This window comes from Salvelinus sp. IW2-2015, linkage group LG30 (assembly GCF_002910315.2).
Source record: "Salvelinus sp. IW2-2015 linkage group LG30, ASM291031v2, whole genome shotgun sequence".
In the NCBI taxonomy this organism is placed as follows: Eukaryota; Metazoa; Chordata; class Actinopteri; order Salmoniformes; family Salmonidae; genus Salvelinus; species Salvelinus sp. IW2-2015.
In genome coordinates, this window is record NC_036869.1 from 17,874,908 (window position 1) to 17,887,928 (window position 13,021).

Sequence of the window (13,021 nt, forward strand, 5' to 3'; positions counted from 1 at the left end):
AGTCCCATGTGCACTGTATTGTTTCATTTCTATCTCCTGTCTCTGTGTGGTCCAGGGAGGAGGTGGTCCCAAGGGAGAGAAGGGTGTCTCAGGACCGCCCGGGCCTCCAGTGAGTACCCATCCTTTGCATAATCAGTTTACTCCATGAAACTAATTAAATACTCATATTTTACCGCCATTTTTCAGTTTAGTCCTGCCTAGATCTATGTTTGGTTGCTTACATCATTCTAGAGCATAGCATATGTGTACATCTACAGTTTTCAGTTCAAACATAACTAAGTTCAATAATATCAACCAGTAATAATCTTTCTCTGTGACCCGCCTCCAATCAGGGTCCTCCAGGCGACGTCATCCAGCCGCTGCCCATCCAAATCTCCAAGAAGTCCAAGCGCTCCATCGATGCCAGCCGGATGCTGTCCGAGACAGACGCAGAAGCGGTCGCAGCCGACGCCACCGGCACAGAGTTCCTGACAGGCAGTGAAGGCATGGAGGAGATCTTCGGSTCMCTGAACTCGCTGCGACAGGAGATCGAGACCATGCGCTTCCCTCTGGGCACCAAGGACAGCCCTGCACGCACCTGCCAGGACCTGAAACTCGGCCAGCCAGAGCTCAAAGACGGTATGGGGCTTTCAGGCATAAAACTATTCACAAAAATGTGGCAATTCTAACTTTACACAGGGAATTTTGTTTTAAGACATGAGGTCACTTTTAACTAACGTCTAAGTCATTTTTTTGTTGTTTTGGCTCTGTACTCCAGCACTTTGGATTTGAAATGATACAACGACTGTCAGCTTTAATTTGAGGGTATTTTCATCCATATCAGGTGACCCGTTTAGGAATTACAGCACTTTTTGTATGTAGTCCCCCCTCATTTAATACTACACAAGTGAATTTGTCCCAATACTTTTGCTCCCAATTTTAGGGGAGCAAAAGTATTGGGACAAATTCACTTGGTTCCTGATTTAGTAATWAGTAAATGTAGTATTTGTTCCAAACTTGTTGGATGCGTTTGCTGTTTGTTTTKGTTGTTTCTCAGATTATTTTGTGCCTAATAGAATAGAAATGGTAAATATAACAATATTCCATAGTTAGTCATTGTGTAATTTCGYATCCAAAATGCTGACAGAGCCAAAACAACAAAACATTTGACACTGTCCCAATACTTTTGGAGCTCACTGTATTAGTTTGTAGCCCAAACCGTTCGGACACTACAGACATATTCATGAGAAGACCGGTTTTCGGGATGTCTCCTGGTCTGACAAACATCACTGTAGCTCAGCCACCTTCCACCCCAGACACGGAAGGCCGGCGTCGGCGGATGCGGTGGATTGAGACGCAGCCCATGCAAAACAAACATATCTCTAGCTTAAACAGAGGGATTTTGATGGTGTATTGTGCTAATTATTTGGTTAATACACCATTAATACAAAGAAAGATAAATGGCGACTTCACATTGTCATTTTAGACACATTACGTCATTTGAGTTCCTTGGTACTTAGTCGTGCCTCATCTCTCTGCTCCCCCCTGTAGGAGAGTACTGGATCGACCCCAACCAGGGTTGCTCTCGCGACTCTCTCAAGGTGTTCTGTAACTTCACCGCCGGTGGGGAGACCTGCCTGTACCCCAGCAAGAGCGTGGACACGGTGAGAAGAGAGACTGGGCTTGTCAGTCAATAATGCACACACACAAACTCTACCCTGAAGTAGCTGTATGTTTAAACATACATCTAATTGTCTCTCTTAGGTAAAGCTCAGCTCTTGGACCACGGAGAAACCAGGCTCCTGGTACAGTGAGTTTGCAACTGGCAGCAAGGTTAGTTTGGGTTTATTGCACCACAGTGGAGAATCCCAGAGGGACATTCATTATAGTCCAGTGTGCTATGTTTGACCTGGATATCAACCAATGGATAAAGATTAAGGTCGATCAGGAAAATGATCAAAGCATTATCATAACACTCTGTCACTAAGCAACATGTTTATTTAATGTCAGGTTTGAGATATCACACTCTGCTTTCATGCTTATTATAGAGTTCACATCTATTAGCTTAATCTGAGTTTTTATTTCATGGGGCATTCCTCCCCCCCCCCCCCCAGCTGTCGTTACGTGGACTCTATGGCGAGCGATCGGCGTTTGGTCCAGTTGGGCTTCCTTGCGGCTGCTGAGTGTCCAGGCCCGCCAAAACCTACCTACCACTGCCATCGCTCTGTGGCCTGGGCCGACCGCACGGCCAATAACGCCACAAGAGGCGCTACACTTCCAAGGCGCCAACGATGAGGACCTCAGCTACGAGACCAGCCCATACATCAAGGCCCTGGTGACGGCTGTTCTGTGAGTCTCATTTAATTGTTTTATTAAACAGTGTGGTCATATTCAGTAACAATTGCCAGTTTTTCCAGGGATCATGGTACAAAGGTTCATTCTCTAGCTTCACTCACCTCTGTTGCAGACATTCAAGTTATGGATGCGTTATCTCAAAAAGAAAACTAAGAAACCTGAGATTTTATAGGGGGGTCCGGGGGGTACATCCCCCCCCATTAGCTTTTTAAAAAGGAAAATGGATTCAGAATTCCCTGAATGTTGCTCTATTTTAATCTGATGTAGGATAATTGAATAATTTCCCTCTCAGCAGTCAATAAGAGAACACATGCCCATACAAAAAGTATTACTACGGAACTGTTTTTTCCATTACACACAATCAAAGTATAATAATGAAATCCTAGCAGATACCCTTGCTGCACGTGTAGTGATCTCACCTGTCTCTCTGTTTCTGTCTGTCTGCAGTATCGTAAGGGCTTCGACAGGACAGTGGTGGAGGTGAAACACGCCCCAGGTGGAACAGCTTCCTCTGCGGGACCTCAAGATCACAGACTTTGGGGGGAGAGCAACCAGAAATTTTGGCTTTGAAGTGGGACCTGTCCTGTTTCCTGGGCTAAAACACCGTGCAGAGAAAATGACAAACACCTACACATATAGAATATATACACTACACTGATGAAGCACACACACACACACACACAAACATTAACACTACCAATATACAGTAACATGTCCAGTAATTTGCAAATGTATTTCAGTATATCAAGCTTCATTCCCGACCATATATTATAATATAATATACATATATAATCATATACATACACCATACTACATACATACACACACACACACACACACACACACACACACACACACACACACACACACACACACACACCACACACACACACACACACACACACACACACACACACACACAGTTGTAAAACAGACATGCACTCAGTCAAGTACATGCCCAGGGGAAAACATCTCCCAAATAGAAATGGACGACAAGAGAAAAGTAGAACACAAACATTCTCACGAAGAGGAGAACAAAGATCGATTGCGAGAACGAGAGATGGAGTTCTGACCGTTAGCGTGTTCTTTTCCAACGAACAGCTGGCCCAAAGAGCCGTCTCCTCCTTCCGTACACGCCAGAGCCCACCGTCGCGGACCCCCCTCTCACTCCTCTCTCCTTCCCGCTGTCTCTCTTTCCAGTTGTCTCACCCACTCTACCTCTCTGCATTGCCTTCCCCACACACTTGTACATCTTCTGCATCTAAGCCCCGCCCCATCCTACGCCTCACCACATTAAGGGGAAACCAATGAATGAATAGGAGTTCCACGAAGAGCATGGAGGACCGGAAAACAGCCGAGCCTGTAGCCAACCAGGCCTGACGAAACAGAGACGTCCATGTTGTCTAGCTAAGTTCATTTTCTATTCATCTCCACAGTGAAATTCTGTACCAAACAACTATATCAGCCTAGTTATCCTAAAGCTGGTCAAACATACTASAGGCGGGTGAATAGAAACGGTGCTTTGTAGAGATGGAGTGGAGGCAAAGCTGTGAGATCTCTAGTTTTATCGYGGCTTTAACCTAAGATGTGACTATGAACATCTCTTTGCTCAGTACTGTAATAATAAAGTCCTAACAGMAACGTACTGTCTCTGAACTGTATGGCTGTTTATTATTGGGCCAATAATGTTGCATGCAATGGGACGGAAGGGTGTCTTYGCCTTCTCCAAGGACCAATGAATCAAAAGCCATTCACCTTGTAAATTGTACTGAACTTGATGTSTGGTACATGTATTATTCATCATTGTTACAACTGTCATACACAGGCCAGAACTGTAGTTCCTAGACCAGCGAATAGGCCAGAATGCCATCAAACCAGTCCAGTATTTACAGGTGCGATGCCTGGAATTTGATTCTTGTTTTATGTAGAACACAGGGTTTACATCCCAGGATTTTGTGACATTCCGTCTCTTTTCAAGCAGGGAAGGTATCAGGGTTAAATATGTGTATGAGCTTATTAATAGATGACGGCCAAAAGTTCTCTCTTACAACGGTGAATAAATGCATGCTTTCAAAAACTGTGGCAAGGTGCTAATTATACCAAAGCGTTAATATATTCAGCGTGAATAATTCAAGTTTGTCTCCATCACAGCCACATGATGCTGTCACCAGTTCTCCTACTGGATATGTGCATTAGAATCCATTTGTACAGACATAGTGAAATTCTATTGTATTTATTGAAATCAAACAAGGTGCTTCAAACAACGACAAGCCAAATATGCCAGTCGAATGTGGTATTTCATTTTGTATTTATTTCCTGTAGTTCTCACTTGATGGTTAAAACAATTAAATACATATTAAACAAACACTAACCCGAGTTATCTGTGCACACCCCATTGGTCTATGCATGTCAACTGGTGAAAAAGAAAACATGTCATTTGTGGCCATATCTCATTGTAACCCTTTAGCAATCATCAACTGTGCTGTTACGATTAAAATGGGGACTCTCCAATGCTGTCACATTTCATTGCGGTTTGCCAATGCTGCGCTGCGCTGCGCTGTGCTGCAGGAGTATGGCGTGGGCGACAAACAGACACCGGGATTCTACGCTTGTGAGAACACAGTGGGTAGGGGACAGCTAGCGGGAGGGAGGGGAAATTCTAGCAACCACCTGGGGAAGAATTATTACGATTTAGTTTATAAGTAAGTAATGTAATGTGGCTATGGGGTTGAATATCATTATGGGTATTTTGGTTTGTTTTTCTTTTGATATTGCAGAGAAGGGGGGGATTGACCTAAACTCAACCAGAGGTGAAAAAATAATTACCTTGTGATTCTCGAGAGAAAATCGCATATATTGGTTAGTTTTATTGTTAAAGACAAATGTTTCAACAAAATATGGTGCTGAAAAGAGAAAAAGTATTATTTTATGTAAGTATTTTTTTTTTWATGTTTGTTTCTGTAATATATAATCTTTTTAAAAAGAGCTGCTCGACTCCCTTGTYATTTTTTCTTAGTCCCTCTCCTGTTTCATTCTCTCTCAACTGGCTGGTGTTGCATGTTGCCCGGGGCAACACAATAGCTAGAATTTTTTCAATTTGATTCCTCTCGTCTTGCTGCATACAGCGACCCAGACGGCTGAATACAACCACATCATTCACAAATCTCCAGTTAACTTACCACCTGTGTGTTAACACAGAATCAGTCACATCCCAACCTTATTTCCACTATTTATCACCTCAACACCCCAATAGATCACTTCTAGTGTTTTCCCTCCAGTTCGATTCTGATCTATGCCTGCCTCCCTCTACAGTCCACTGCTCTCTTTCATTTGTGTTTCATTTTTTTGCCAAGTTTTCTGTTGGTTTTTATTTTGCTTTAGTTTCACTGTCTTGGTTTGTTCTTGGCTTGTTGTTTTCTGTTCGAAGTCTCCAATTAAACCACATGCCAACGCATTTTCTCTGTGTGCATACTGTATTCGAGTACCTTTGCATGTGTGAAGCCAGCCATTTCTGTTCATAAACATCTAAATCCAACCCTGTTATTAATGACTAGTAGAAGTTTCACTAGTTAAATGATAGTAACTGTACATAAATGTAGAGCGTTTAGAGGTGTAACTTGGTTACATTGGGAAACCACTAAACACTGACCCGCTCTCTGTATTGTGAACTCTCTCCACAACATCTCAAAAGTTACAAACATTGTTTTTAATTTATTGCACATTTACCTTGTACATATTGACTAGATCTACAAAACAAGATCGATCCCCAACCAGTTGTATTATTACAAGTGAAGGCACAATGTGAACGTTGAAGCAATACTCAATTCCTGGACCTAGATGGGAACTTGCCTCATTGGTCTTAATGAGGWTGATGGAAAGTTGTCTCAGCCAATGAAAAGGCCTCCTGGAGGTGAGTAAGAAATGTTTTTTTGTCAACAGGACAGCAGTAAAAAAGGCATTTCCTGTTAAACATTACTCAATCATTTGAATGTATTTCAGGTGGGTCCATTACCTGTTACTTCAATACTGGTTCCGGTGATGTAACGAGAGTCATCTGAAGCCAGAAAGGCACATACATCAGCTACCTCTATACACACACAGAGACAGAGAGAGAGAGAGAGAGAGAGAGGTTAAGTCTTGTAACTTGATTATAAAGGGAACGGAGTTCTGCATTTGTGATGTGCTCTACTGCACAGAGGTGTACAGTATGTATACAGTATTCTTACCTGCAGGCTCTCCCATCCTCCCCAGTGGCACCATRGACGTAAGCTGCACACACAAACACAGCAAGTTAAAAACACACTTTTACCCAAAAACAACATTGAGGTGGTGACTTTCTATCTAATATAAAAGGAGAACGCAGTCGTACCTGACTGATTACTTTCTCTGGTACTTTATCAGTCATGGGCGTGGTTATAAACCCCGGAAGCACACAGTTACACCGGATCCCATATCTGGAGAAAGAGAGCAGTTGAATGTTAGGTTTTAGGCAATATTCATACTTCACACCACACCTGGGCCCTGTTTCCCAAACGCATCTCAAGGCTAATAAGTTCATTAGAACCTTCATAGGAACATCGCTAAAACTCMGAGCTGTTTCCCAAAACCAGCGTCACTGAAGTTGCACTTGAAAACACTCTTTATTCAGTGGTCTGACTGCCTCTGACCACTCGTAGAAMAGCAAAGTGGTCGGTTAATGTTTTTTTTCTGCTCCCTTCTGAGTCACTTTTAAAACACAGAAGATCGCCGCTAAACATAGAATCAAGCTGTTTATCTGTCGCTCTGTRACCGCCCAATGCAAAGTTGCCAATGTCTTTGCAATTGGTACAAACAAGTGAAAGATAAAAAGCTGCTTCAAATGAAAACTGAGCTGACTGCATAAAAACATTCAGTAGGCTTAAAGGCTATATGGGCCTATATTTTTCAGTCAATTGAGTTCTAAGGCACTGCATCTCAGTGCAAGAAGCGACACTACAGCCCCTGGTTCRAATCCAGGCRGAATCACATCCRGAGTTGATTGGAGTCCCATAGGGCGGCGCACAATTGGCCCAGCGTCGTCCGGGTTTGGCCGGAGTAGGCCGYCATTGTAAATAAGAATTTGTTCTTAACCGACTTGCCTAGATAAATAAAGGTTCAATTTAAAAAATAATTGTAGGCTACACAGCCTGTAATTTCATGCTGTATTACAACATGATGTGTCAAATCTGTGATTAAGTTATTATAGGGTAAGCATTACAATAAACCTCAATATTTGCAGCCAAGTGATAATATATCTCTAGGAGCTGATCCATCGTCAGTATTGTGGACTAATTCTAATGTTAAGGTAAGATTTGAATGGAGAAAGCTGATCCGAGAGATCCTATCAGATGGACACGGGCTCCAACGACGCACTTAAGAGAATGTTTTCTCTGCCTGGTGTTTCGGGAAACGCATGTTACATCTTTCGCCGTAGGAACGATGGATTGTTAAAACACTCGTAAGCTTAAATTCCATTGCTATCAGGAAGCCGGCCCTCCTCACTAAATAATGTTTATAGCCTATTAATCTTCCCTCTATTGGTGAATGGGTCAAATTTGGRGTGTTGAAATCAAATGCAGGGTCGTGTTCAGTAGACACAGTACAGAAGATAACAGCCCAAAAAGGGTCAGTACCATCTCAACTTGTACAATATTAAAATGCTCATTTTTGTTTCTGTTGCAAAACATTTTGCTACGGTTTGCCCTAATGAACATAACCCAGGTGTGCCTCACCTGCTCAGCTCCTTGGCTGCAGTTCTGGTCAGGCCCTCCACACCTGCTTTGGAAGCAGAGTAGTTTGCCTGTCCAATATTGCCCACCTGGTAACAGCCAGAAGCACAAAGAGAAGGTTAAAGAATGGTAGGAATGAATGTAAGTCTGTTGAAAGATAATGCCTGGGGTGCCACTAAGATGTCGGACTCGCCTTGCCCACAATGCTGCCCACAGTAATAATGGAGCCTTTAGGAGCTCCACAGGCAACCAGAGCCTTGCCAACAGCCTGAGTCAGGAGGAATGTACCCTGATAGAGAGAGGGGAAAGAGAGGGGTTTGTGGGATATGAGGGTAGGAAGCACTATTTATTGTAACAACGTTTTAACTCTGATTTCGGTGTATCAACGTAAAAGAGTCATTGAACCTAAAGAGAGAGAAACCCTTGCTGCTTTTCTATCACTAAWATAAATATATTGTGGTCAGGACAATAAGAACAAAGGATAATACCTTTAGGTTGACTTGGATAACCTGGTCAAAGTCCTCGTCCTCCATTTTCAGGAGGAACTCATCCCGAGTGATCCCTGCAGCATTCACACATACTGAGGGAGGCTGGAAGTACCGACACTGCAGGAGGGTATCACAGCACATTGTTTATGAGTTAATCACGAACGGAATTCAGTGACTCACTCACACAAAATGTCTCTTCAGATTCAGGCAATTTCTAACTTCGACTTTGTTGCTAAAGTACTGAGTGARGTGCTTTAGGTCAAGGTCCAAAAACGTTACATGATCGACTCATTTTCCTAGTAGGAGACGCCAGCATGTGGTTTAGGATAATAACTAAATTACACCAGACACACACACTGAATTAGTGAGTGTGTGTGTATGTCTGCACATAAGTCAATCACCTGTATGCTTGTGAGTAGTTTCTCTACACTCTCCCTTGATGAAACATCCACAGCAAACGCCATGTGGTCCTGCCCTTTGTGGTCATGGTTCAGGATGCCCAGGGTCTGATTGGCTGACTCCTCGCTGATGTCAGCGACCACCACTATGGCACCCTCGGAGGCAAATCGCTGGCATACGGCTCGGCCAATCCCGCTGCCCCCTCCTGGAGACAATGGGTAGTGCAAAAATGTAGGAGGCAATCGGCTGCAGCTCACAGCAGGTAAAGAGAGGGCTCTATACCACTAACTTGGATGTTCTGTACATAAGGGCTATAATAAAGGACTGATAGTTGGTCGCCTATAGGCAAGGGGGGGGGGGGCATTCATTCTATCTTGCCTTTAATTCATCTGAGTGAAGATTCTTGTAAGGCAACATCATTGTTGCCGTCACCTTTGACCCAATGAGAGTGACAGAGCTGTCTCATCGGGAAAAGGTGAAGACAAACACATTTTTGTCCAATAAAAATGGCCTAGGCTACTCTTAAGAACATGTATGTGTATGTTACGTTTACTTAATTGGGATATTGTCATTAAGGTTTCATTAACAAACTGATTTGGATGGCTGTTGCTGTTGAGATACCACAGGACAGATTAGTATTATACGTTTTAAAGCAAATATGCTCAAGAATGTCTGAAGATGATATACTGTAACAGTTATGTAGCTTAGTCGAAACAATGTTACAATGTTACAAAGGCTGTTAGCTACAATCTTGTCCCGCAGTGAAATAAAATGATTGAAGTCCAACAACTAGCCCAAGGGTCAGCTACAACAACACAATCTATTGCGCCTAGCTAAGCACACATATCTGCCCCACTCATTTTCTACAGAGAAGTGCAGATATATATACCTACCTTACATATGTATTAAGTTGCATATAAAGGCCGACGAAACGTGAAAGAAGACACTAACCCGTGACAACTGTCAACCTTGATATGAGCCGTGTGGTGGCCGCCATTATGGTTGTCGTTGAAGATCGAGTCGTTCTCTCTTGATCCAGGAGATGGCGCCACAAGACAGGTTTTGTTTGAGCTCATATCTGTAACTAACCAGTTTGTAGTCCTAAAAATGAATGAGTTTCATCGGGTTCATTCTAACCTAACATGGGTTCGTTCAGCCATTCCYAAGGGGGAAATGAATGTTGAATGAATGGGTTTCGTTAGGAGTAACACAGGCTTAGGATATTTTATACGTTTTGTTCTATGAGATAATATCAGGCAGTGTTAATTAACATGACCTTTTATGTACTTGTTTTGATTGCATTAACGCTTCAAAAACACACAGAAGAAAAAATAAATATCACAGCACGAATTGTACRAGATCTCCTAAACCTATGTTTACCACAGAACGTATTCGGTTCATTTCACCATAGGCTTTGGCCAACGTGCCTACAAAAAGACAGCATTAATATTGCTCTGTATATTTTAATTGCAGCAGGTAATACAGAAATTATAATATTTTGACCTAATATGGAAAGCTATAGGCACAAACATTCAGACAAAACAATTGCACTTCAATAGGCCTATACAGTATCAGTGTTTCTCAACCTCGGGCTCGTGGTCCGCTGGGCTACTGTAGATGGTCCAGGAATATTTTTAGATTTTTAAAGGGTTCTCAGCGATGCGAAGCCATAAACACCTATTGTTATTGTATGAATCCTTCTTATAAATTTTTTATTGACATGGTTAAATAACTCAAGCATAGATTGGTAACTTGTTTTCTAATTTGGCACATAGAAACTAAAGGCCATGAGTTAAATTTGTCAAATGAAGTCAGACAAGGATGTCAGGTGAGTGGGCTGTTTTGAACACTCAGATCACCGCACTGGCCGGTGACGAGACTCAGAAAGACTGTTTTTCAGTCTCTCGGTCCCTGCTTTGATGCACCTGTCTGACCTCGCCTTCTGGATGATAGCGGGGTGAACAGGCAGTGGCTCGGGTGGTTGCTGTCCTTGATGATCTTTTTGCCTTCCTGTGACATCGGGTGGTGTAGGTGTCCTGGAGGGCAGGTAGTTTGCACCCGTGATGCGTTGTGCAGACCTCACTACCCTCTGGAGAGCCTTACGGTTATGGGCGGAGCAGCTGCCGTACCAGGCGGTGATACAGCCCGACAGGATGCTCTCGATTGTGCATCTGTAAAAGTTTGTGAGTGTTTTTGGTGACAAGCCGAATTTCTTCAGCCTCCTGAGGTTGAAGAGGCGCTGCTGCACCTTCTTCACCACGCTGTCTGTGTGGGTAGACCATTTCAGTTTGCCCGTGATGTGTACGCCGAGGAACTTAAAACTTTCCACCCTCTCCACTACTGTCCCGTCAATGTAGATAGGGGGCTGCTCCTCTGCTGTTTCCTGAAGTCCACAATCATCTCATTTGTTTTGTTGACATTGAGTGTGAGGTTATTTTCCTGACACCACACTCCGAGGGCCCACTCCTCCTCCCTGTAGGCCGTCTCGCCATTGTTGGTAATCAAGCCTCCCACTGTAGTGTCGTCTGCAAACTTGATGATTGAGTTAGAGGCGTGCATGACCTCGCAGTCGTGGGTGAACAGGGAGTACAGGAGAGGGCTGAGAACGCAACCCTTGTGGGGACCCAGTGTTGAGGATCAGCGGGGTGGAGATGTTGTTACCTACCCTCACCACCTGGGGGCGGCCCGTCAGGAAGTCCAGGACMCAGTTGCACAGGGCGGGGTCGAGACCCAGGGTCTTGAGCTTAATGACAAKTTTGGAGGGTACTATGGTGTTAAATGCTGAGCTGTAATCGATGAACAGCATTCTTACATAGGTATTCCTCTTGTCCAGATGGGTTAGGGCAGTGTGATGGCGATTGCGTCGTCTGTGGACCTATTGGGGCGGTAAGCAAATTGAAGGGTGTCAGGTAGGGTGGAGGTGATATGGTCCTTGACTAGTCTGTCAAAGCACTTCATGATGACAGAAGTGAGTGCTACGGGGCGGTAGTCATTTAGCTCAGTYACCTTAGCTTTCTTGGGAACAGGAACAATGGTGGCCCTCTTGAAGCATGTGGGAACAGCAGACTGGGATAAGGATTGATTGAAAATGTCCGTAAACACACCAGCCAGCTGGTCTGCACATGCTCTGAGGACGCGGCTGGGGATGCCGTCTGGGCCTGCAGCCTTGCGAGGGTTGACACGTTTAAATGTTTTACTCACGTTGGCTACAGTGAAGGAGAGCCCGCAGGTTTTGGTAGCGGGCTGTGTCAGTGGCACTGTATTGTCCTCAAAGCGAGCAAAGAAGTTGTTTAGTCTGTCTGGGAGCAAGGCATCATGGTCCGCGACGGGGCTGGTTTTTATTTTGTAGTCCGTGATTGACTATAGACCCTGCCACATACCTCTCGTGTCTGAGCCGTTGAATTGCAACTCTACTTGTCTCTATACTGATGCTTAGCTTGTTTGATTGCCTTGCGGAGGGAATAGCTACACTGTTTGTATTCGGTCATGTTTCCAGTCACCTTGCCCTRTTTAAAAGCAGTGGTTCGCGCTTTCAGTTTTGCGCGAATGCTGCTATCAATCCACGGTTTCTGGTTGGTGAATGTTTTAATAGATGTGTGCATCATGGTAAAGGAGTTGGAGGATTGGTTAGAGAGAATTTAACATAAAACGCTCTGTCATGCCTAAGTATGCATGACATTAGAGAGTTTTGCTGAGGTTGAGGTGTTGTTTGCTCTGTCTTTTAGATGGATACATTATGCTACAGAAGCTGGAGGATTGTGATTACAGTGAGGACCTCTCGGTGTGCACTGTTCAACCTTGGCAAATACACTATTACATTTACATTTAAGTCATTTAGCAGACGCTCTTATCCACTATATATTCAAAAGTATGTGGACACCCCTTCAAATGATTGGATTCGGCCATTTCAGCCACACCCGTTGCTGACAGGTGTATAGAATTGAGCACACAGCAATGCAATCTCGATAGACAAACATTGGCAGTAGAATGGGCCTTACTGAAGAGMTCAGTGACTTTCAACATGGCACTGTCATAGGATGCCACCTTTCCAAC

The 13,021-nt window shown here is 43.8% G+C and overlaps 2 protein-coding genes across 2 annotated transcripts in view; one reads left to right on the forward strand and one right to left on the reverse strand.

Annotated features, from left to right (window-relative positions):
• LOC111955022 (collagen alpha-2(XI) chain) overlaps positions 1–2,992 on the forward strand; it is a 34,545-nt gene extending 31,553 nt beyond the window's left edge. Inside the window, 9 exon segments of the mRNA XM_070436142.1 lie at positions 56–109; positions 333–618; positions 1,531–1,643; positions 1,744–1,816; positions 2,099–2,237; positions 2,239–2,312; positions 2,315–2,328; positions 2,782–2,817; positions 2,819–2,992. Of these exon segments, the coding sequence (XP_070292243.1) occupies positions 56–109; positions 333–618; positions 1,531–1,643; positions 1,744–1,816; positions 2,099–2,237; positions 2,239–2,312; positions 2,315–2,328; positions 2,782–2,817; positions 2,819–2,992 (963 nt within the window).
• A 1,559-nt stretch (positions 2,993–4,551) lies between these two features.
• Positions 4,552–10,015, reverse strand: hsd17b8 (hydroxysteroid (17-beta) dehydrogenase 8). Its single transcript, XM_023974979.2, has 9 exons — positions 9,920–10,015; positions 8,971–9,173; positions 8,570–8,686; positions 8,275–8,370; positions 8,085–8,170; positions 6,704–6,788; positions 6,561–6,603; positions 6,347–6,421; positions 4,552–6,238 (listed from the first exon to the last, which is right to left on the reverse strand). Exons 1-9 carry the CDS (start codon positions 9,963–9,965, stop codon positions 6,219–6,221), a joined length of 771 nt encoding a protein of 256 aa, XP_023830747.1. The 5' UTR covers positions 9,966–10,015; the 3' UTR covers positions 4,552–6,218.
• Between the last annotated feature and the right edge of the window lie 3,006 nt (positions 10,016–13,021).